A 24451-nucleotide genomic window follows, 5' to 3' on the forward strand; every position below is an offset into this window, starting at 1 on the left:
GCCCACCTGGCCAGAATCCCGTGTCCCGCGGAACAGGGACCCCGCGAGAAATCCCGGTCCGTGGCACTGAACTGAACTGTGTGCTTGGGGCCTTTGAATGTAAGGCCTAGCCCTAAGAGTTGCGAGGACCCAATGACTTACCATATATTAGCGGAATGATAGCTGCTGCCATCCTGACTCCAGCACTAGAACTCCTGAGTACGGGGGAATGGATGGGCCAGATACACTTCTGATTCTCACAGACACAAAGGACAGCACTCTGGAATCAACAGAAGATAGAAAGTCTACACAGCCACTCTCTTTTCCCCGGGATGTTGGAGGATGAGCCTTTTTCAGCTTGTCCATCTTTGCCTTCTTCAAAATGCACACTGTGTCTCCCTCCCTCAGTGTTTATTCTGCTGGGCAGGCTGTCTGTGGGGTGGTGAGGTCTGTTCTCTCTCTGCTTTCACATCACCATCAACAAGAATTCTCCCCAGTTCAAGCAACCAAGCAATTCTGAAGTCCTCACCAGCTAGACATCTAATTCAATTCACCTCTGGCATGATCTGTTTGAATACACTATCAGGCTTGAAGATTCATATGATGTAGGATAAGTTCTTAGAGTGTAGCCATATCCCAATTTTAGATGCTCTTGACCCAGTGGTTGTAAATGGGGCTCCCATGATCCGTTTCTTGGATTTGGTTAGTTTGCTTGAAAGGTTCACATAACTTGGGAAACAGTTTATTGGTGTAGCAACTTGTTAAGACTCATGAAGTTCTTAAAGAGGCTTATTAAGACAGTGGAAATTCTAAAGGGAGGCTCCTTAAGGCACAGGAAATAAGCAACTCAGAAACATCTATAAAACTAGTGCAGATTCACAAGGCCTCTGTCTCCTCAGAGTTATATAGGCAGTAAGGACCGATGAGGAGATAGACCAGTCTAGCTGCCTGAAAAGTATCAGACCTACAAAGCTGCTGGATCAGACATTCTGTGACAAATGGAACTGCCTGCAAGCAGTTTCTTGAGTTTCAAGTTTACAGTATTGGTGAGGAATCATCATTGTTGGGGTGGCGTTTGGTGATGCACCCACTTTTGATAGTTCTGTATTATCTTTTTCCTTCAAGTTCTTCATCTTGTCATTCAAGCCAGGTAGCATCCTCTGTGATGAAATAGTCTTATGGCCTAAGTATGTTTTCTTTTTAGTTACTGTCCAGTCTGCTTCTCTATACTAGCCAATATTTCTCATAATGTCTCCTTTCCTCTCGCCCTACTTGCTCCTCACATGGTAGCATGTACTGTCCACCACTTCCATCTCTGGAACAATACCACTGAACCAATGATGACTGTTGGCATTTAGTCTAGGCTCTGCCCAACAGTTACCCTGGCAATAGCTAGGTGTGCCTGACTCACTATAAAAGGGGATGCTTGCCCCCTCCTCTCTCTCTTTTGCTCTCTTGTTCTTGCTCTGTTCCCATTGGTCCTGCTCCTCTTCTTTCCCCATTCTCCTCCCCACTCTCTCCATGTGCTCATGGCTGCCTTCTACTCCTCTCCCCTCCCCTCCCCTCATTTCTTTCTCCTCTTCTCTTTTCTTCCCCTCCTCCCCCCCTCTGCCTTTCTCTGTCTCTACTCCCTCAACTCCCCTCCCCATGCCCTGAGTGAACTCTATACTATACCATCATGTGACTGGTCCCTCAGGCGTAAGGGATACCTTATCATGGGCCCACACCTTACCACCCCTCCAGCAAATATATTCCTTCTCTCTTTATCTTTTTATAAAACAACAACGATGTCAGTAGCAGAATCACAGATTACTGTCACTGGACACTATCTCTTGTATGTTCCATGAACAAAACTGCAGAAGACTACAGGCTTTGCTGAGGACACATAGAAAAGCTTTCTCATACATATCTGGTCATAGCTCTCATGGAATGAATCTGTTAGCATTTAGGTTTTTTTTCCCTTTCAAACCTACTTTTATTAATTATCTCAATGATATCCAAATATCAACAGACTAGGGTAAGATCACTGATTGTATTTATAATAGCAAATAATTAAAATAATCACAAATCGGTACGGGGAGATAGCTTAGCAGGTAAAGGCACTTGGTGTCAAACCTCACAACTTCTCTTTATCCCAGAAATCCACATGGTAGAAGATGAGAATTAGCAAGCAGTCCTCTTACCAGATACTATGGCACATAACATCCACACACAAAAATAAATGTACTATAATAAATACAGGTTACATAGTAGTTGTGAACCAACTTTCCAAGTTTTCCTCTCACATCCATAGTAGCATACACAGAAATAAAAGGTAATTAAAATTAAAAATAAATAAATAAAAATAATCATCAAATGGGAAAGGTTATATAAAATTGTAGACTACCTCCATAATGAAGAAATATAAAGCTAGAAACAACACACACACACACACATACACACACACACACACACACACACACACACACAAGCACACCACACAACCTGAAAACTTCTCTAGGTACTGACAGAAATTATCTCTTATTCAAACTGAAAAAAAAAATCAAGGTACAAAGAAAGTAGTATGTGTTTACACGCTGTTTCTTTTTTATAGGGAAGGGAGGCCTCTTTTATTTTGAAATAAGCATCATAAAAGCAGCTTCTTGGAGTTTGGCTGATTATCTATGCATCTGAAAGAAAACATTGTAGGGTGTATGGTGCAGGGACAGAGCATAAACACTTAAACATAAACACAATGTTCTAAGATAGATTTTCAGGGAGCCTTTGCTTCCTGGGCCTCTTTGAAAGACAGATTCATAACTCCTCTCACTCCCAATGTGCCTCAGTTCTTATCTGCAGCACCTACAAGTATGTTTCCACACTTTGCAGAAGATTTCTGAAGATGTAAGAAAGGTAAAAACCTTGAGTTTGGAGGTTATCCTGTGTTATACAAATTGAAATATACAAGGTGGAAGGAGAGAGGAGTCACAATCTACGATCTGACAACAAAAAGCATAGGCGTAAGAGAAGGTGAGGGAGGTGGGAAGGGAGACAGCAGCAGGAGACAGGAGGGGACAGAAAGAAGGAGCTAGAGACAGGTGAAAGGCAGACAAGTAGAGGCACAGAAAGCTGAATGTCCCTCCTTGTTGGTTTTAAAAGTGGAGGAAGATTGCCAGGTATGGTGCTGCATACCTTTAAGCACTTAGGAGGCAAAGACAGGAGGATCCACGAGTTGGAGGCCATCCGGGGCTTTATAGAATGAGACCCTATATTGTGTGTGTTGGAGGGAAGAATCTCAAGTCAACGAAACATGATTAGTTTGTGTATCATGCATGGCAAAGGCTTTTTAAAAAGCTTGAAGTAAAGCTGCCAGAAGCACTTGGAAATTCTGAGCTCCAGAACTTAAGAATGTTTTGATATCATCTGAAGACATTGCTTATAGGAATTTGAGCTATTAGGCACTACTATCTTACAAATAAATTACTACTCCTTTCCAAATAGCTATGTCCTTAGACTCAGTCTTCATCTTTGCTGTCTTTTCTCTTAGAATGTACATTCCATGAAGACAGGACAAAAACCTGTTTTGGGCCTCATACATTAGATCCAGGGTCCAGCTCATGAAAGTGACCAACTATCCTAGATTGTCTGGACTGCTCTGAATCCTCAATGCTCTTGGTTCTAGAAAAGTCTTCAGCCTTGAATAAAATGAGGGTCTTGACCATCCTAACCTGTGTAATAATGAATATCATCACATAATAACCAAATATTCCTGTAATATAATCACAGGAAAGCTAAAAATAAAAAAAAAATGGTATGAGTAGGAATGTAGCTCACTAGTTGAGCATCTGCCTGACTTGTTCACAACAAGTGTTTGATCCCCAGCTCTGCATAAAAGAAATCAAATACATACAGCTAATAAATACCTTCTGTATTATAAAAAAAAATCATACTGCTATTTCAGAAATTCAGAATGTTAAATTCCTATTAGGAAGAAAGGTAGGAAGGACCATCTTGTTCTTTGATACTCTTCTAAATTTTTTCAATCTTATAACCATCTAGTGGCTAATCTACTCAATTTTTTTAATTTCTGCTACTAATGAAGGAAACTCAAGACATCATTTTCATACATGCCCCTTTATTCTAAAACTTCATGAAGATTTACAAGTTTTTAGAAGTCACATGGAATAAGCTTGAAGAATGCCACTGAAGTACTTCTAGTATTTACTTTAGACTTGTAAGTACTAAAAATACATACAAATATCTCATATATTTGTACTTAATGTAAAATTCTGAAAATTTGAAATGAGTATACAAAAAATTCTGCATTTATATGATTATTCATATTCATGGTTAATTTTTTTTTTTTTTTTTTGGTTATTCCAGACAGGGTTTCTCTGTATAGCACTAGCTGTCCTGGAACTCACTCTGTAGACCAGGCTAGCCTCGAACTCAGAAATCCACTTGCCTCTGCCTCCCAAACGCTGGGATTAAAGGCGTGCGCCACCACCACCCAGCTCATATTCATGTTTAATTACGCTTATTTTGTATAATTTGCATTTAACTACATTTACTTATTACACACCTTAGTATCATCCCTTCAATATTATCCATCAAATATTAATACAGCATCTTGAGATAAGCCTCATTTTGAACAGGCTGCATTCTTAGAATTACAACAGTTACAAGCAAAAGAAAAGGAGTTCCATACTGCAGGATCGGCTGGAACTCCATTGCTTCATATTCCACATCGTACTCACCTGGTTACATGAAATTAATAGATTAATGAGGGCAGGTGGACATTCAGGTGTTTTCAAGACAACACTGAGGTTCCAACACAAATTTGAGTCTGCATGATGTTTTTCTTGTCTGGAAAATAAGGCACAAAGACTGATGCTGAGTCCTTTTATGGAAAGCATTAAAACTGTGACAGAAAAAAAAAAAAAAACAACCTTCATCGCCCCTCTCCACGTGTATTTACAGACTTAATGTGTAATAAGAGCCCAGATTTTGGCTGGGTAAACGGAATTACCTAATCTCTATGCAGGCACAAGCTGATCAGATGCTGGAATAATGTGTCTATTCAATTGCTCAACTTATTGATTAGAGAGGGATCTTTTTGGTGATTCCATGTGCAGTAAACAAGCCTTGTAGATTAGAGGTTCTAAAGGTGATGGGGCTGAACTTCACAGAGCTTAAAGGATTTCTACACTCAGCACAAGTGCTAATTCGCCCTGGAGGCACCTTGCAGCACAGGATTTAGAATAGGGCCCTGGGGCTCCACCCGCAGGTTGACAGTCCTTCTGCTCGCCTGCCACGCCTCCTTCTGTGAGAACAAAAAGCATTCCCAGCTGCGAGCTGGAAGAGCTCGGGTTTTGTCGCTGCGGAAGCAGCCTGGGGCTTTCCGGAGGTAGCAGCAGTCCAGGGACACTAGGCCGAGGACGCTCCTGGTCGGTGCTCCTTCTCGACTCGACTAAAAACCCGTGTACACACACCGAATCGCCCTTCCTAGCCGCCGAAGACACCCACCGCGAAGAACGACCAAACCAGCTCCGCGCAGCCCGATTGCTCTCTCAGTTCAGCCCAGTGCTTCCACTTCCGGCCCTGTGCTCGCAGCCTCGCGGTTTACTTCCGCCCAAAAGTTTGTGCAGAGGTTTCAGGGCAGCGTTAGTGGGCAGATTACACGTCGGTGGACCCCTCCGGATTGTAAGTGTTCTTCCCAGTTTGTTTAGTGACTATGTACATAGTTGGATTTCGGGATAGGTCAGCCAAAGAGACCAGGGGCGACCCTGGGGACTCTTGGTGAACCGGCTATGACAACCTGGAAGAGCAAGCTATGGGGAGCTGGTTAGGTAATAGCCGGGAAATCGTTCTGAGGAAGTGGCTAGGGTGAGGATTAGTTCCGGGACAGGATGATGGGCAGAGATAAAGCCAAGAGTGAACTGAGTTGACTATGGGTGGAGATTAGTTTCAGGGGTGGGCATGTGGGGTAGTGTATGTTGTCAAATATGATTGCTACTGTCCCAAGGAATTTGAGAGTCTGGTTGCTGGGATAGGAATATGGATGGGCATACGTCGTGTGGGGTGTGTGAGTCCTGAGGTCCTACGGGATATAAAAGATCATCCCCAGGAGTGCAACTGGAGGTAACCCTCCTTGGATCATGTCAGAATTCAGTCTATGAAGTGAAGATGTATAAGAAGAATTCTGACTGCCTATGAGAGAGCCAGGCAAGAGTCCTGTGACCTCAGACCCCTAAGTACAAAATCGTTGGAATGGGGATTCCTGTCCCTAAGTAGGCACAGGTGTACTTCAGATTGTCTTCAGATTATTCAGAAAATGTTTCCAAGCGCATGCAGTCCTCATGACAGTTTACCGTTCTTAGCCTGTGGGTCATGGCCCCTTGTAGGGTAGGAGGTTGACTCTTTCACTGGGATCGCCTAAGACTGTAACAAAACAGATATTTACATTACCATAACAGTGGCAAAATTATAGTCATGAAGTAGCAACGAAAATAATTTTATGGTTGGTGGTCACCAGAGCATGAGGAACTATATTAAAGGGTTACCGTTGCATCAGGAAGATTGAGAACCACTGGTATACAGCTCATGGTAAACTCATGAGAACAGCAGTAAAGAATATGTCATTTGCAGAAAAAAGAACGATGAGGCGGGATTCTTATACTAAAACATCATATTAAAAGAAACGAGTCTCCGAAAAATGTTGCATGTGTTCTATCATAAATGGAATCTAGGGGGAAATATAGTAGGGAAATGTCATAAACATACTCCTTTGTACATTTAACATATGCTCACTTAAAATACACTTTCTTTATTGCATATATCTGCATGCAGAGACCAGAAGATATTCCTCAGGACTCCGCTCTTTCTCTCCTTACACCTTTGTTAATGTCTAGTGCATTGAGAGGTCCCAAATGTGGGTCACATTAATTAGGACTCAGGGGATACACAGCGGTAGCACAGCAATGCATAGCTTATTAAAATTCCAGCATCTTTTATACAGAAAGCAGAATAAAGATTTCCCACAGTTTCCAGGTTACACCAGGTGCTGTTTCCCTAGCACTAGCTTATCTCTGTTCAAAGTGACCCACAGCTCCTTGCAGACTGAGAAATCTCTCCACAGTCTGACTTTTAGATGTGTAGGTTCTTATAATTAAAAACAAATTTACTCTCTTGAGAAAAGGATCCTGATGGTCACTTCCTCCCGTTTGCTGCTTACTTGGCAGAACCCCAGGATCCTCGGCTTGAGAAAGTACTGTTCCTGGGCCTCAGTCTGCTGAGAATCACAAAGACCCTGGGAGCAGTCTCCTCATGCCATTCCCCTACACATCATGTGGGATGGAGGGATCAAATTTATGTTGTCAGGCTTGGAGACAAGCACCTTTACACACTGAACTGTCTTTCAGGCCCAGTATAGTACATGCAAATTTGATAAAATGTTTGTTTGTTTGTTTTGTTGTTTTGTTGTTGTTATGTAACACAGACTAACCCTAGACTGTGTTGGAGGTCATTGCCTCAACCCATATATATATATATATATATATATATATATATATATATATATATATATATATATATGTTACGCATTCTGTGTTCTGTTGGTTGGAATGGATTTATCTTAAATTTAATCTCTTTCCAGGAATGAAAACAAGGACCACAATGCTGAGTGTGAGCAGCAGGACTGACTGGAGCCAGGATGGTGACTTCAATTCCCAGGCACAGATGGATTTCTGTCCCCGGTTCCATGCCTACTACAACTATACATGTGTTAGGGAGTGTGATACAAGTGATCATCAGCTCTCAGTGGAGACCTATGAGGGGCCCAGAATGGGCAATGAGTTGTCAGCAACTCCACTCTTTACATTGTTTGGTTACCTGTGGCTGGAACAGGAATTAGCCTTTAAAAGGAAGGGAATTTTGACATATAATTACAACACAAATGAAACCTTTTGTTGAGTAAGGTATGCTAGTCATAAAAGACAAATGCTGTCTATTTCTCCATACAGCTGTCTCTAGGGTAGTAAAATGTATAGAGGCCGAAAGCAGAACACTGGGCATCCTAGCCTAGGAAGATGAATGAAGAGAGAGTGGACTTTCCTACTGGGAAGCATGAGAAGAGTTTCTGTTTGGGAAATGAGGCAGTTCTTCAGATGGATGGTGGCAATGGATTCCCAACACTGTGAAGAGACTCATGTCACTGAGCCAGGCACTGAAGAATGGACAGAAGGTATATTTTATGTTCTGTACATTTTATGATAATTTTTAAGTCAAAAGAATATGATCTGTAGCCACCCTGTTTTTTTCTTTCTCTGATCCTCTGAGTATCCTCTCTTTTTCCCCATCCCTACCTCCTTCCCTGTTCCCCCTTCTCTTCCATCTCCTTTTCCTCAGTCTCCATCTTCTTTCCTCCTCTTCCATTTACACGTCTTTCTCTGTTTCATCTTTCTCTGTTACATATTTCTCAACAGCTGTCTGCTCTCTCTTTGCCTGGCTCCTTTTCCTCCCTCCTCATTGGTTTCACCTGTTTTCTATCTTGTACCCCCATGCCCAGCTATACTGCCACATTATGTCTTGTCTGTTAGAAAATCCCATGTGTCCCTTTCTGTACTGTGTATCTTTTGTGTCACCAGAGAGTTACTTTCAAAGCTGGTGGACCATATAAGCTGTAGGAATTAACCCAGTGACTAGGATTTCAGGATACAGAATATATCAAGTGTTCACAAATACACTTATTCGTCGAAATTTAAAAAGATATAAGAATGATAAAATTTGCCAACAACCTTAAGCATTATATGGACATAAAAGTTATTTTTATATACTATGACATAGAATTAATGTTCATTTTATGTAAATTAAAATTGTTTTTAAGTATTAGATAGAAATTTTACATATTTATAGAACATCTTTGTTTTCCATCACTATAATTAGAGAGGTAATTTAAGGCAGGGAAAATTTATTTTGCTACAATTTCAGAATGCTACCGTCTATCTTATAAGATGCATGTCTTTGGGATTATTGAGAAACAACAGATGTTTGCATTATAGCAGACTAGGGAGCAGAGACACATGATCTGGGACCAGAAATGGTTATAATGTCTACATTGCCTGTCCCCAGTGATTTTCTTACGCTAGCCAGAATCCTTCTGCTAAAGGTTCCTTACCTTCAAAATACTGCCGTAAGCTGGGGACTGAGAATTCAAAATAGAAACCTATGGCAGACAGTTCAGATTCAACCCATAGGAGGGACAAATGTGACCATATGATGTTTTGATAAATGTGTGCATTGTAAAATGTTGAAATCAGGTTAAATATACTGATCTCAAAGACTTATCATTTGTTTATGCTGAAAATGTAAAAACCCTATCAGTTTTTTAGCACACAGCCATTATTGTTTCTATATCATTTACATTTAAAAATATATATATTCTAGAGGGCTGGGGAGGTGGCTCAGATGTTGAGAGCACTGGCTGCTCTTCTAGAGGTCCTGAGTTTAATTCCCAGCAACCACGCAGTTTCATAACTATCTATAATGGTGCCCTCCTCTTCTGGCTTACAGGGGTATATGCAGGCAGAACACTATGTAATAAATAAATCTTAAAAAGAAAATACATTCTAGAAGTTAAGTTTGTATTTTCTGTTAACAGCACATATCAGTAGATGAGTTGAATTTCATTACCTGCACATGTTTTCTGTTCATATTATTTATAAACATAGTAATTCATTTGAGAGGCTGAGACAATAGAATTATGATTTTGAGGCTAGCCTGAGCTATACAGCAAGTTGAAGGCCAACAATTATGTGTAGCCAGAAGATATTCCCCCTGCCCCCCCCCAAAAAGAACAAAAAAAGAAAATAAAGTTATCACACACACACACCATCCCCCTCAAGATGTAAAATAAGATTCACATCTCTGAGTGGCTCCAAATTCTTTTCACTTCAAGATTATGTGAAACATTCCTTTTGGATCTAATAACAAAGGGTCATTGTGACTTTTCAAGAGAAAGAGCCACAGAATGATGACAGCATATGAAGGTTCCAAGTAGTCCAGGGAACTGGTTAGAGGTGAGATGTTATAGAAAAGCAATACAGAAGTGATTTGAGGTAAGATGTTATAGAAAAACATAACACAGAGTTGGTTGGAGGTAAGATGTTACAGAAACACATAATACAGATGTCTCCTTCTGCTAAGAGGAAGGGACAGTGAAGGTTAGGCAAGGGATTTTTATATAGTTCAGAGAAATGTAAACATGTTCAAATACCTAAGGAAGGATTTCCTATAAAAAGAGCCATTGAAGATGGAGGGACTTCTTGGTGTACTGTAGACATAAAGTTACCAGACAGGAAGATGTGTGGGGAAGGGATCTCAAATTGGGAGATAGAAAGTATCAACAGAATTAGAAGAAATTTAGAAAGAGATTAGGATATTGAAATTATGCCAACTAGACCCCTAAAATTACAGCCTAGTTTTACAGTTTTCTACTGGGAAAGTTTTAAGGGGACTTGAGTGTTTAAGTGTATGAGGGTTTTATTTCTCTGCTTTGACTGTAGGTGTAAATAGCTGCCTTAACTTCTTGCGGTAATGGAGTACAATCTAGAATTGTAAGCCACCTTAACCCCTTTTCCCATCCATTGCTTTTTTCAAGGTATTTTATCACAGCAACAGGAAGTGGAACTAGAAGTGGGAATGACAAAATGTAGAAATTGAGAAAGTATCAAACAGGCTTAAGGGGACATTAACAGACTAACATAAGACTAACATAAGAATGAAAGGAAAATGCCTAGGCATTATGACTTTTTCCATGTTAGTCTGAGTTTTGTGTATTTATAGTAGCACCAAAACAGTATGTTGTGTATTTTTTCTTCTAACTTATAAGACTGGCAATAGCTGTAGTATGATGATGATGGCAATCTTCCAGATTTGAAGCTTTACAAGGTAGGTAAGATAAATGGAATCTCTTTCTCTCTCTCTCTCTCTTTTTTTTTTTTTAGTAGTAGCAATGGAACTATTGAGATTACAGACCATAGAAGCAAATATTGATGTGGTATCAGGAGGTTGGAGCTTAGAGAATGGGTACCAAAGATGCATTAGAAAAATAGGGTCTTATATTTTGTAACACAGTGGTGACTATACTTCACCAAATTTCATATATATCATAAAGAACTAAGAAAAATTTGAAACTTCTTAACACAAGAAAATGGTAAATATTAAAATTATAAAAATGCTAAAAATCTTTGATCATAATGCAGTGTATATATGAACCACATGATCATACTCATCTGTGAATGTTTGTACTTTGTTAACCTGAAAGAACACTTTTTACAGAAGTCCAACTGTAGAATCAGCCCAAATTTCCATCATATGAGTGGATAAAGAAAATGAGTATATAGATAAATAGAATTTTTTATTTTTGAAACGGATTTATGTAGCCCCGGCTGGCTTCAGACTCACTGTATAGCTAAGGATGTCCTTAAAATTTTGGTCTTCCTGTCTCCATATCCTAAGTGCCTATCATTACTGACCACATTCAGTTTTATGGAGATGAAACCTAGGGTTTTTTGGATGCTAGGCAAGCACTCTATCAACTGAACTCCATAGCTGGTCATAAAGGAAAAGATGGTATTTTTCCATTTGCAAGACAGTGGATAGAACTAGAGATCATCATAAGAACTCACATAAAAGCCAGCTAATATTTAGGAATATATAGATATACAAATATGCATATAACAACAATTAGTGAAAAAAGGGGTCAAGAATTTAAACAAGCAAGGAGGGGCATATGAAGAAATTGGTGGGAAGAAAGAGGAGAAATGATGTAATTAATCTTAAAATAAAACAAAAACAAAAGAAAAACCAGGCAAGTGTAGTGGCTACCTGTAATCACAGCACTGTGAAAGCAGAAATAATGGATCTCAGGAGCAGGCTGGCTAGCTAGACTACCCAGAATTAGTGAGGGTCTGCCTCAACGAGAGACCTGCCTCAACAAAAGTGAAGGTCTATTGCAGAAGATATCTGATATGAACTTCAGGCCTCCACAGGCACACATGTAAGTGCACATACACATGCAAACACATAAGCACATACACATTCTACCCATATACATGCAAAAGAAATGACAAAATACCAGATTCTCTCTAATGTTGAAATTATAAAACAATTTTAATACTTGTATTCTTTTTGGTAGGGGGAGGGAGGGCTCTAGATATGTGTACCTTGACAAGCATATGGAGGTCAGACCTCATCCCATGGGAGTAGATACTTTTTCCCTTCACTGTGTAGATCCTGTGGGTCACACTCCAGTTATCAGGTTCAGCAGCAAGGGCCCTTACACCTTTGACACAGAAAGTGTGTTTTAAATCATAAAATAGATTATGACATGATAAAGGGAAACGAGAGATGTAGAAGGATGATGGGAAGAGGTGGAGGAGAAGAGGCATAACAGCGGTAGCAGCAGTGACTATGATCAAAGTACATTCTTCACTGATATGGAAATGTCATAGTGAAGCCCCTTTGTGTAATTAATGTGTATTAATAAAAATAAGTAGATAAAACAAGGAGAATAATGTGAGCATAAGTAGTTAGGAGTCAGTGTTTGATTGTGAGAAATAATAAGGCTGCTTGTTCCATAAAATTGAAAACATCTCTAGGAATCAAAATCTGGTAGTGGGTGAATATATTTCTCTTCCTTCCTCTCTTCCTCCCTTCTTTTTCTGCTCCCATGTGAATAGACTTTCTAAATTACTTATTTTTAACATGACCATTTGAGTTGATAAATACATCTCAGGTTTTATAGTGATTCTTTAAGAGTGATATTGTTAGTAGTTTTACTGTTGATTTTTTTGAAATAAATGCTTATTATTTGAAAGTTTCGTACATGTATAAAATGTATTGATCATATCATTCTTCTACTTCACACTCTCCCCTGTTTAACCCAAATACACTCATCACTTCTTCCCATCTCTTTGTCCTTTTTTAACCTACTGAAAGTTATCAGTGCTCCCAGTATGTGTATGGGTGCAGGGCCATCAACTGGAGCAACCCACCAGGGGCCACATCCCTGAAGAGAACTCACTGTTCCTCCCTTAGCCATCAGCTGCCATGATCTTCTTCCACATCTGTGCTGTAATGTTGGCTGGCCTGATATTTGTATAGGTTTAAAGCTACTGTGAATTCAATTGCAATGGCCCCATCGTGTCCAGGAGACACTTTCTGTAGTACTCTTTCCCAACCTCTGGATCTTACAATCTAATTTCACTATTGACTTAAGTGTTAAAAGAGCTATAAAAATCAAGTGGTTCATAACAAATTCATAGTCAAATAACACAGAAGAATGACAGTATAAGAGACTTAGAGGGAAAATGGGGACTGTGTATCATGGCAGGGAATATAAGGACTCAAGCAGTTGTCAGTAGAGCCAAAAACCTACAAATACACTCCAGCAAAGAGGGGGTTTTGCCAAGTTGTGGGAGAGCTTTGACTTTGAGCTTTCTGTGCTCAACTCAGATCTGCTTGATGTTTCTGAATACAGGTCAAATATCACTAGAGGGGCAGGAGGAAGGTGTATATTATAATTGATAGGTATCACATGAATAGTAAAATAAGGCAGCCTTCTATCACATTGATCCAATTTCATGACTTATGCTTTTAGGGCTAATAACGGAGTCAGATGGGCAAGACTTCACAGAGGAAACAATGTGACTGTGAGAACCCATCAAAGCCTTGTTTAAGTACCTCAATCCCCTTGAGGATGTCTAGTTATACATTCAAGAGGCCAGTCACTAAAATCACATCCCATCTGGGCAATGAGGTAAGATACTATCAGTGGGAGGAGACCTTGGAGAAGCCGGAACAAGCCTGCTGGCAGAAGAGACTTCAAGGACTCCAGGCCTACAGCAGTTCAGGAGAAGTTTTGAGCACTTCAGACCTTGCCAAGGCTTTGAAAGACCTTACACCTAAAGACACAGATGCCTCTACTTCAGATACTCAAGCCACCAGCATTGACCCCAGACCAATGCCTATCCTTGAGTCATCTTCACATTTGGCAAAGATGATTCCAGAAGCAGGCCCACAGATCCTTTGCAAAGAATTTCTGGTCACCGAACAGGATATTATCAACCAGGAAAGGAAAGTGAAAATAGCAAGAGAAAGACTGGCAGTGGCGGTGATTGCACACAAGCTAGCAAATGAGGTGGAGAAAGTGAGGGGATCAAGAAAGGGAAACTTATAATGGGGGGCGAGGCTGGGGAGAAGATACTGCAGATGAAATGGGGCATGGCCTTGTTTAACACCTCTTTGCAGTATCTCTTGCTGTTGATTTGAGACCTTGAAACTTTAAACTTAAAAATACCTTATTAAAAGTCTTTGTGCAATGCAAAAAATACCAATGATAATTTACTACATTTTTTCTCTTACTCTTCCCTTCCTTTCTTTATGCTGAAGATTGAACCCAACTTCCCACTCATAGAGCTACATTACCCACCTGAGGAGTTTTTATTTTACTCTTTTAAATTATTTTAGGAGTTGGAGAGATGCCTCTGTGATTAAGAGCATGTCTGCTTTTCAGAGGACCCAAGTTCAATTCCCAAAGTCTTTATAGTGGTTTACAACTCTCTGCACTTCCAATCACCAGGGGATCCAATATCCCCTTCTAGTCTCCTTGGACAACAGGTACACACATACATAGTACATAGGTATACATAGAATCATTAACATAATTTATTATTATTATTATTATTATTGTTTTTCGATACAGGGTTTCTCTGTGTAGCCCTAGCTGTCCTGAAACTCACTCTGTAGACCAGGCTGGCCTCGAACTCAGAAGTCCACCTTCCTCTACCTCCCAAGAGCTGGAATTAAAGTCATGCGCCACCACTGCCCCACAAATTATTTTTTTAGTGAGTTTTTTATTAAATATTTTCTTTATTTATGCGTCATATGATATCTCCTTTCACAGTTTCCCCTCCAAAAAAAAAAAAAAGAAATAAAATAAAATAAAAACAAAAACAAGTGTGTGCTCTTTTTCCAGGCTGCTTCTATTTTTTCTATATAGTTTGTCTAGATTAAAAAGTTGAGTTTAAGTAATTCTTTTCCTTCCTGCTCTGGCTATCTCATGTCTTTGAGTCTTCATCCTTCAGCGATAACATGTAAATAAAGCTCACAAGGATGATGTCTTTGCCTAGGGGATAGTGCTTTAACAGAAAGAAAGCTATATGCCACTCAACTAATAATGAAATTATTCTTTCACAATTGTGAAGATTTGAAATTTCAAGATTAGGGTATTGGCATCTGAAGGGCAGCTTCTTGCTTTATCCTCCTCTGGCAGAAGGTGGAAGGACATAAAAGGAGAAATGCAAAATCTCTGCTCGGAAGCGAAGGAGTCAAAAGGACCCATGCTCACAAGTCCTTTGTTGATAGCAACTTGACTCCATTTACGGAGATAGAGGGAGCCCATATTCCCAGAATGCTTCTTACTCTCAACTTCCAAAACTGTTGCCTTGGTGAACTTTGAGTATACCTGGCAAAATACAAACACTAATCTCTGAGAGGCCAAAGAAACAAATCCACCTGTCTAGGTAGTTAACCACAGAATCAGCATGCAGCTACATTGGATATTCTCTTTTGACCAATACTTATTTACTGCATTTTATGCTTGGGAAGGGACCCTGTGAATCTAAGTTTCTCAGTCATCAATGTCTTTTTAAAAAATAAATATTTATTTTTATGTGTGTGTTCATGTATGTGTCTGTGTATGTATGTGTATGTATGTGTGTGTGTGCATATGTGTGTATGTGTAAGCAGGTGCTTTCAAAGGTCAGAGAAGGGTGACTGGAATTACAAGTGGTTGTGAGCTGCCCAGTGTGGATACTGGGAAAAGAACAGGAAGAGCAGTATGTGCTCTTTAAGTGTGGTGTCATGTCTACAGCACCAACTTCTTAAGAATCTGGATTCTTCCTCACCCTAAAGGTAATGCTTAAGTTAGAGAAAATAACCACAAAACACTTGAGGATTCCATTTTTAATAAACAGATTTGGAAGGGATACTGTACAGTTTTGTGTGTCAACTTGACACAGGCTGGAGTTATCACAGAAGGGAGCTTCAGTTGGGGAAGTGCCTTCATGAGGTCCAGCTGTGGGGCATTTTCTCAATTGCCCCTTGTGGGTGGTGCCATCCCTGGGCTGGTAGTCTTGGGCTCTATAAGAGAGCAGGCTGAGCAAGCCAGGGGAAGCAAGCCAGTAAAGAACATCCCTCCATGGCCTCTGCATCAGCTCCTGCTTCCTGACCTGCTTGAGTTCCAGTCCTGACTTCCTCTGGTGATCAACAGCCATGAGGAAGTGTAAGCTCAATAAACCCTTTCCTCCCCAACTTGCTTCTTGGTCATGATGTTGTGCAGGAATAGAAACCCTGACTAAAACAGATACATAAGCCATGGGGGCAGTATAACAAAGATAACATATACAGAGTTTACCATCTGTTGTGCTTAACAAGTGCTAAATCTTATCATCCACTATATGATGTTATTTTCACAACTAAAAGTCACATCTACAATGATGATCCAATAAAATGAAATTATGCTTCTTTGGGAAATTGTTAATGTTTAACTATAAGTATATTATGATAATTATAAATAAGAATTTTAGAGGGCTGGTGATATGGCTCAGCAGGTAAGAGCACTGACTGCTCTTCCGAAGGTCCTGAGTTCGGATCCCAGCAAACACATGGTGGCTCACAACCACCCATAATGAGATCGGACACCCTCTTCTGGTGCATCTGAAGACAGCTACAGTGAATTATGTCGGAGCGAGTGGGGCTGGAGCACAGCCACATACATGTTGGCTCACGGCCATTTGCACAGCTACAGTGTATTCATACACATAAAATAAATAAAATCTTTTAAAAAAATTTTAAGTATCATCTTGTGTTTACTCTCTAAGAAAAACTGCTTAAGTAGACTGAGGTGCAAGACTCACACCAAAGGAAGTTTACAATGGTGGTATTACTGTCAGTTTGATTATTAGCCATTGGTTATAATAACTTAGGATTTTGAAAATGTGGCGAGATCAGCTTAAGAGCACAGAGGACTCTTCCTGCTGATCCAAGTTCAATCTCCAACATCCACATCTGATGGTTCCCAACACAACAATCATTTCTGGGGCATCTGACATGCTCACCAGGCCTCTGCAGGTATCTGTATAGAAGTGACATAACACATAGATAGATACACAAATATATACATTTTTTAAATTTTAAAAATGTGTAGATGTCATTAATGAATTCTGTTAAATCCAAAGCAGGACATCTGTGTAACTAACTAGTCTACACTGTTTACTTGTGTTTAGGGCACAAGAAGATGAAAAACAAATTAAATCACTGGCCTTTTCCCAACATTAACTTCCTCCATATTTTATTAATTTTTCCCCATTCAAACCAGATATGATCTTTAGAAAACTTTGACATTACTCACAGAATCAGACTTCGATAAAACATTCAGGCCCCAGGTTGAGTTTGATTGTGGAGTCTTTCATTTTTTCATTTACTTCCCATCTTGGATGATCCACAAGGGGAAGAGGGTAACAACCCAAAAGGATTTGTATTGAAGCCTATCCAGAAGATAGGCTCAGAGAATATACATTTAAGAGAAATCTGAGATGGGTAGAGCTTCACGGGGTGGAGGAGTTGGAGAAGCACATATTAGTGTGATGGCTGACTCTGAAGTGAACAGAAGTCATGTAGTGAGTGACTAAGAGAGGACGCACCACATTGAAAGGGTGTGTTCATTTTAAACCATGTCAATATACTGATGATGTGGTTTGAATTAAGATTTCTCCCTATAGTCTCACATAGTTAATAATTTGGTCTCTTTAGCTGTTGATATGGCTCAAGATGGTTGTGAGAATTTTAGGAAATGGAGCTTTGCTGGAAGAAGAGGTTCATAGGTTGATGGGATTTGAAACATTGTAGCCTGTCCCCATTTCCTGTTCTATTTCCTACTTGTGTAATATGATCAACTTGGTTCCTGCTCCAGCCACCATCCTTTCCCTATCATAAAAAGACTATGTTCCCTTGGAACTGTAAGCCAAACTAACCATTTCTTTAAGTAACTCTGTGAGATATTTTGCTTTAGCAGCAAGAAAAAGTAACTGGTACAACCACTTTCACCCCTTCTGCTGTCTGAAGAATGACATACTATGAGGCTACAGACCATAATGGGCAGTCTCTGCTTAACAAAGGAGGGGCACTTCTCAGTTAGTCCCCAGGGACATCCTCAGGGATCAAGTCAAGAAAGTCAAAGATACTGAGTCTGGCCAATGTGGTTTATTTATTCTTTGAACCCTGCTAGGGAAGAGGCATCACTGGAAGGTAGAGTCACTGTAGCTTCCTCAGGTCCAGGTGAGACAAATAATAAGCTAGGCGACGACGTTGAACTTGGTAGTCTCCCTCTTTTTTTCTCCTGCAGACAGTTACCTGTGAGGATCAGCAGAAGCCATAAGATAAATTAGCCAGTCACCCAGGTAGGGGACATCAGGAATGAAAACATGGCCAAAGCCAAAGGCCTAATGTGTCTATTTCTCTTCTTCCTTTTTCTGTTCAGGTTTCTTCCTTCTCTTGTCTCAATTATTACTCTACCCACATATCTCTTATTTTTCCTTTCTGAATTAATTAATATTCATTAAACACTTAACTTTCAATCACATATATAATTGCCTGTAATCCATCAGTAACCTATTATCTATGTTTCTAGTTACATTTGAATTATCTATCCTCTTGCAATCATTTATGATTCTATCATTTTTATTATCTGCCATGTATTAATAATGTATTGTCTGTTATATATACATGAACTATCAACCATATGCATATCCTTCTGTCACTTAGCATCTGTCAAACATCTATACACTGCATATCTATATACTTTTGACTATCTATCACATCTATTTATATATAATCTCTTTCCTCAAAATTTTTTCTCATCTCATTCACATCCTAATTCCTGTGCTTCCTTCCCTCTGTCATTCCCTATCTTAAATGAGAAATAACTGCCATACAATAAAGTCCACACATTTAAAGATTTAGTCAGGAACAGTAGGATGTGTCTCTACTCCCATAAATTAGGAAGTTGAGTAGGAAGACTGCTAATTTAATACTGGCCTGGACTATACCATAAAATTCAGATTCAAAAAGAAAAATGATCTGATAAGTTTTTAGTACAACTCCTGAACCATAACTAGAAAAGAGAAACACCTATTCATAATTGCTAACTGTGTTCTGCTTTGTCATAATTCTTCCTTCTCTGCCATTTGCAAACAATTTTGTTTCAAGAAATCTCTGAGATGATTTACATTTCCATAGATAGATTATTCATTATTTTATAGCTGAATAGCACTCAATTATTGAGATATATCTCATGGTGGAAACTGAGTTTGTTTTGTTTTTAAATTGAGATCTTTCCTTTTTCTTTTTCTTTTTTGGCTTGGCCATGACTGAAAATGTAGTTATGCACATTTTTTTTTTGTGTGTGTACTAATCTTTGTGATAGGTGTTCTCTTTTCAAAATCTTTTGAGAAATATTTCTATATGATACATTGTGATTATGTTTTTCTCTTTCCCAACTTCTTCCAGATCTTCTCCATTCCCCTAACCACTCAACTTCATGCTTTTTTGCTTTCTTTATTTCAGAAGAAAAATAAAAGAAAAAAAACCCTGTAAAATAATTAAAAATAACCATCCCCCAAAGGTCTTTCATTCTGTGTTGGCAAAATACTTCTGGCCACAGGGCCTGCTCTGGAGTGTGATTGATATAACTTGTGGTAGTCAATTGGAGGAAAATGATTTTTCTTTCCTTTACCAGAGTATATCAATTTCAAATATCTTCCTGGCTAGGGGGTGAAATTTTGTATCTTTCTCCTCTTTATAGTGCTAGAATTTTTTTTTTTCTGGCTTGAGCCTCCACAAATCATTTAGAAAGGTATGCTCATTTCTCTTGCATAAATTATTAAGATTGGGATGGTTGTATCCTATGGCAAGTAAATGTAACTCTCAAAGAAATGACCGATGTATATTCCACTAGGTTTCATCAAGAGTTCCTGTTACTTCACACCTTCACCTGCACTTACTAGTCTCAGCCTTCTAGTTATCATTTTACTCATTTTCCTATATCATTCCTTGTGTGTATTTCTCTAGAGACTAATGTTAGAATATTCATATCCATTGTAGAACATGCTGAGTACAGTTAATGTAATATGTATTTCAGAAATATCCAAGGTTGGATTCACAGCATACAAAATTATGATACTCTTTCCTTGATTTAGTCATTTCTTAATGCACACATTACAACTCACACAAATACACATTATTTACCAAATAAAAATATCTATTTTTTAAATTTTGATTGTTATCCCATCATTCAGGAGGCCGAAACTGGAATATTCTGATCTCATGATCATCCTTAGCTACTTAGTGAATTTGAATATCGATAGCATTAAATTAGAAAAGAAGAATTAAAGAAGCTAGCCATATACTATCTAGAAGAAAATGTTCACAGATCATATCACCAGCAAAGGACATGTATACGTATAGTAGACAAGCATGTACTACATAAATTTAGAATCTTATTTTATGAATGCAATATGAGTATACAATCATTACAGATAGTATTTAAACAAACTTAGATGACCACATTAGCACAAGGCAACATCATTTTTTGGAAACATTGTCATTCATGTACACCATCTAAGACCAAATAGGCTTGCCTGTTTAAAAGTTCTAAATCACTCAGTGCTGAGAATACAGGACACCCTCTCACCCCCTATTTTCTGGCTCACCAGGAAACAGCACATCAGGCATGTGATGAGCACCAGTAGCACCGTCAAGCAGATGAGAATGATAGCCCAGAAAGGAAGACCTGAGGAGACAAATACTGGAGTGAATCCTCCATTGCCACATCCATGCAATTTTTCCTGAGCCTTGCACAGCATGATGCTGGGTATGAGTCTGTGGGGACAGCTTACTGATTCCATATTATGACTCCGTATCCCACTTCTTCCTCTATGAGCCTCAAACAGGACAAAAACTATGTCTTTCCACTCTTCCTCAACAATCTTTGCCATAGTTTGACCCTCTTTCATCATGATCCTCTGCCCAAAGCACTCTATAACAAGGTTACAGAGGAGGTACTCCCTGGGATACTCCAGGCATGGATCATTCTGAACCTTACCAGAATTCTTCATCACATCATCATCTCTGTTTTGTGAATACCCTGGAAATAAATAAAATGGAGAGTGCATGTAAGTATGTCTTTCTTACTTATGTATTTCAAGACAAGGTTTCTCTGTGTACCCCTGGCTATCCTGGAATTCTCTCTGTAAACCAGGCTGACCTTGAACTCAGAGATCTGCCTGCAGCTGCTTACTGAGTGCTGGGGTTAAAGGTGTGTGCCATCATGCCTGGCCAGTCTTGTTGTTGTTGTTGTTGTTGTTGTTGTTGTTGTTTTTCTTCTTCTTCTTCTTCTTCTTCTTCTTCTTCTTCTTCTTCTTCTTCTTCTTCTTCTTCTTCTTCTTCTTCTTCTTCTTCTTCTTCTTCTTCTCCTCCTCCTCCTCTTCCTCCTCCTCCTCCTCCTCCTCTTCCTCCTCCTCCTCCTCCTCCTCTTCCTCCTTCTTCTTTTTTTGAAGTTCAGTATAATATCCAAGGTCTTAAACATGGGAGGGGAGTTCTACACTATTGAGATATACCCTTAGCCACACTTTAGTGTTTCATTTCTATTTTTAAAGTTTTGTTTCTTTGCAACAGAGTCTTCATTATTTAGCCCAAGCTGGCCTAAAACTCACTATACAAGGCTGGCCTTGAACTCACAGAGATCTACCTGCCTCTGCCTACTCAGAACTTAGACTAAAGACATGCATCACTATGCCTGGCTATTCCTTTAAATTAAACTTTCCAGAAATATATAAAGAAATATACAAAATAGTGTAATAATAGACTGCTTAAATTTAACTATCTTTTATCCATATAAGATAATATTTAAAATTAATTGCCATTTACTTCCCTTACTTCATTTAACATTTTCATTCAAAATCTAAAATCATTTAGACATCACAAATTATACCTTGAAAAAAAGGAAGAAATCTATCCAAGAACCTCTGGCTGGGAATGCCACCCTTCCTACACTGACCAAGGTGCCTTACCATCCACAAAGACACTCTTCCTGTCCAGTGTGAAGTTCAGCAACTGGGTACCATTTTGTGTCATTCGAAGAAATTCTTCATAGATAACAATTCTGTCCACTTGCCGAGCCAATGGTGAGAAGTTACATAGGGAATCTATCCCTGTGTGGTTGTTATTGAAAACAGACCTGAGAGAGTATAGAGGATGAAAAAGGAGGTTTGTTATTTTATCTTGATTATAGATTACATGTGCTAGTCCATTTCTTGGGGAATTTTGCCCCAAAATGTCAACATTTTGAACCTGCACTTTCTGATACAACTATTAGGTATGCCATGTTGATACTGAATACTTACACTGTGGCAAAGCCTAAATGAATCATCTGTTTTGTATTCTTCCTACTAAAGCTCGGTGATCATTGTATAATAGCAAAAAGATTGTAAGAGCCAGGGGTCATAGAGGAGGGCTCGAAAACAGTATTTCCAGACATAACTGTACCACTACATTCAGAAGTTCACAGCTGCTGTGGTCGACTCCAAAGAGCTTACACAAGATCAAGCCAGGCTAAGACCTTATTCTGAAGACACTACACATTTTTTTTTCATAGAACATGGAGAAATCAAGCTGGAATTGACTGGAAGATTCCTACTTAATGGCTGTCTATCAGAGTTATGCAGGTTCTGACGGGGGGAGGCTGGGGAAGGAAGAATCACTAGCAGTCTTACTCAGTTGTGGCCTAGTATGGCAAGAGTTTTCCATGGGTTCAATAATGGCACAGATGGTATGGGAGTAACAAATTGCTATGCAACTAGATTTAAGGCCTGCTTGCTCTACAGAAGGAAACATGCCTGGTGTTGAAAAACTGGCCAAGAACCCACAGCTTTGGAGCTTACAACCCCCAAGAGTGAACCCCACTACAATTATTTTTCTAAATGGAGATAGTTAAAAACCTGCCATATAAATTTATGCATCTCCTCCTAGAAGACTGGAGTTCTCAGACCTCATCACAAATGTTTATTTGCACAGTGGATGACAGTTAACACAGAAATCCACAACTGTTCAAAGTACAGTAAGTCTCTATAGAGAGCTTAGCTACAAATTGGACATCTATATCATGCATTTTCCTCAAGGTTCAGGAACCATCAAGAAAGAGGAAACAGAAAGACTGTACAAATAAGAGACTGGAGAATACTGAACTAGAGTCCGAGGGCCCATTTTTTAAGGGTGTGGTAGATTGATCACACTCCAGTTGCTAGGTCTTACACATGAATACCTGTGGAGCATATACATAAAGAAGAAAGGATACTAAGATTGGAGGGGTAAAGATGGATCAGGGAGGCATTAACAAAGAAATGATGAGTGACTACGATCAACAACACATTTGTATCTATGAGCCTATGGTGGCCATTCTTATTCAAACACCACACCCACCACTGATATATTTAAAATATATTTTAATTAATTCTTTAAGAATTTTATACAGGACCAGGTATAGTGGCATATACCTTTAATCCCAGCACTTGGTACACAGAGTCGGTGAATCTCTTTGCATTTGAGGCCAACTTGGTCTACATAGTGAGTTACAGGATAACTACAGCTACACAGTGAGATGCTTTCTTTTTTAAAAATATATTTTTATTTTTTTCTTAGCAATTTCTTATATGAGTACCATATATTTTGATCACTATTTGCTTTTCTAGGTTCTAATTTTAAAAACTACCTTTTCCTTTTCTACGTATTCTTTAAATGCCAGGCAAAGTCCTAAGCATGATTTCCCTGGCAGTCTGAGCCTTCTTCTTCCTCTGAAGATTTCCTTTAAGCCCTGAGGCACACATACTTTCTCTACTGCTTGAACACTTGCTAAGGCTTAATTTGACTCAAAAAACATTGATTTTCCTTTTCTTCTTCTTCCTCCTGGCAGGTTTCAGGATTTATACATTGCCTACATTATGGTTTTTCTTTCAAAGTCTAATAAACTATTTCTCAGGTTCCCTTTTTAGTTCTTTAAATGGTTGTTTTGTTAATGAGTCTAAACTCACAAATTAGAACCCTAGTTATCCTGGAAAAAAAAGTACTGGGATTATAGACAAGCCTCCATTCCTGGCTCCATGTGGTGGTTCTTGACTATTTATTTTTCTTATACACAGATCAACTATTTTGTGTTTAAATCTAGGTTAATCAAATAAAATCTAGCTTACTTGAATTTTGCTAATTTTAATATATGTTTATAATTGCTATAGTTCTATATTCTGGATTCTTTGGCCACTCCTACCAATCACCATCATATCTGATAAGCTTCATAAATTCAGCTATTTGTTTAAGCTAT

The 24451-nt window shown here is 39.0% G+C and overlaps 3 protein-coding genes across 12 annotated transcripts in view; 1 reads left to right on the top strand and 2 right to left on the bottom strand.

Annotated features, from left to right (window-relative positions):
* Znf558 (zinc finger protein 558) overlaps positions 1–12271 on the bottom strand; it is a 28942-nt gene extending 16671 nt beyond the window's left edge. Inside the window, exons 1-3 of one of the 3 annotated variants that reach the window (XM_031343301.1) lie at positions 12183–12271; positions 4716–4824; positions 142–259 (exon numbers count right to left, since the gene is read on the bottom strand). In XM_031343301.1, the coding sequence (XP_031199161.1) occupies positions 142–172 (31 nt within the window). In that variant the 5' untranslated portion in view covers positions 173–259; positions 4716–4824; positions 12183–12271. Of the gene's footprint in view, positions 1–141; positions 260–4715; positions 4825–4987; positions 5568–12182 lie in introns of those variants that run through there. The other 2 variants (XM_031343299.1, XM_031343300.1) reach the window with 2 other exon arrangements.
* On the top strand, positions 5550–14350 carry Mbd3l1 (methyl-CpG binding domain protein 3 like 1). Of its 8 annotated transcripts, XM_031343307.1 has the most exons (4): positions 5550–5661; positions 7613–7641; positions 7980–8200; positions 13619–14348. In XM_031343307.1, exon 4 carries the CDS (start codon positions 13637–13639, stop codon positions 14195–14197), a length of 561 nt encoding a protein of 186 aa, XP_031199167.1. In that variant the 5' UTR covers positions 5550–5661; positions 7613–7641; positions 7980–8200; positions 13619–13636; the 3' UTR covers positions 14198–14348. The 8 variants fall into 8 exon arrangements, with proteins under 8 accessions (XP_031199167.1, XP_031199165.1, XP_031199169.1 ...); XM_031343305.1 differs by having other exon boundaries at positions 7613–8200; XM_031343306.1 differs by lacking the exons at positions 5550–5661; positions 7613–7641; positions 7980–8200 and adding exons at positions 9572–10073; positions 10847–10905 and having other exon boundaries at positions 13619–14350.
* Positions 14351–18267: 3917 nt separating this feature from the next.
* Positions 18268–24451, bottom strand: part of Muc16 (mucin 16, cell surface associated) — a 183222-nt gene continuing 177038 nt past the window's right edge. The window contains exons 85-88 of the mRNA XM_031344149.1: positions 22149–22315; positions 21182–21223; positions 20790–20869; positions 18268–18432 (exon numbers count right to left, since the gene is read on the bottom strand). Of these exons, the coding sequence (XP_031200009.1) occupies positions 18334–18432; positions 20790–20869; positions 21182–21223; positions 22149–22315 (388 nt within the window). The 3' untranslated portion in view covers positions 18268–18333. The remainder of the gene's footprint in view (positions 18433–20789; positions 20870–21181; positions 21224–22148; positions 22316–24451) is intronic.

The sequence above is a fragment of the Mastomys coucha genome, unplaced genomic scaffold (assembly GCF_008632895.1).
Source record: "Mastomys coucha isolate ucsf_1 unplaced genomic scaffold, UCSF_Mcou_1 pScaffold23, whole genome shotgun sequence".
Lineage (NCBI taxonomy): Eukaryota > Metazoa > Chordata > Mammalia > Rodentia > Muridae > Mastomys > Mastomys coucha.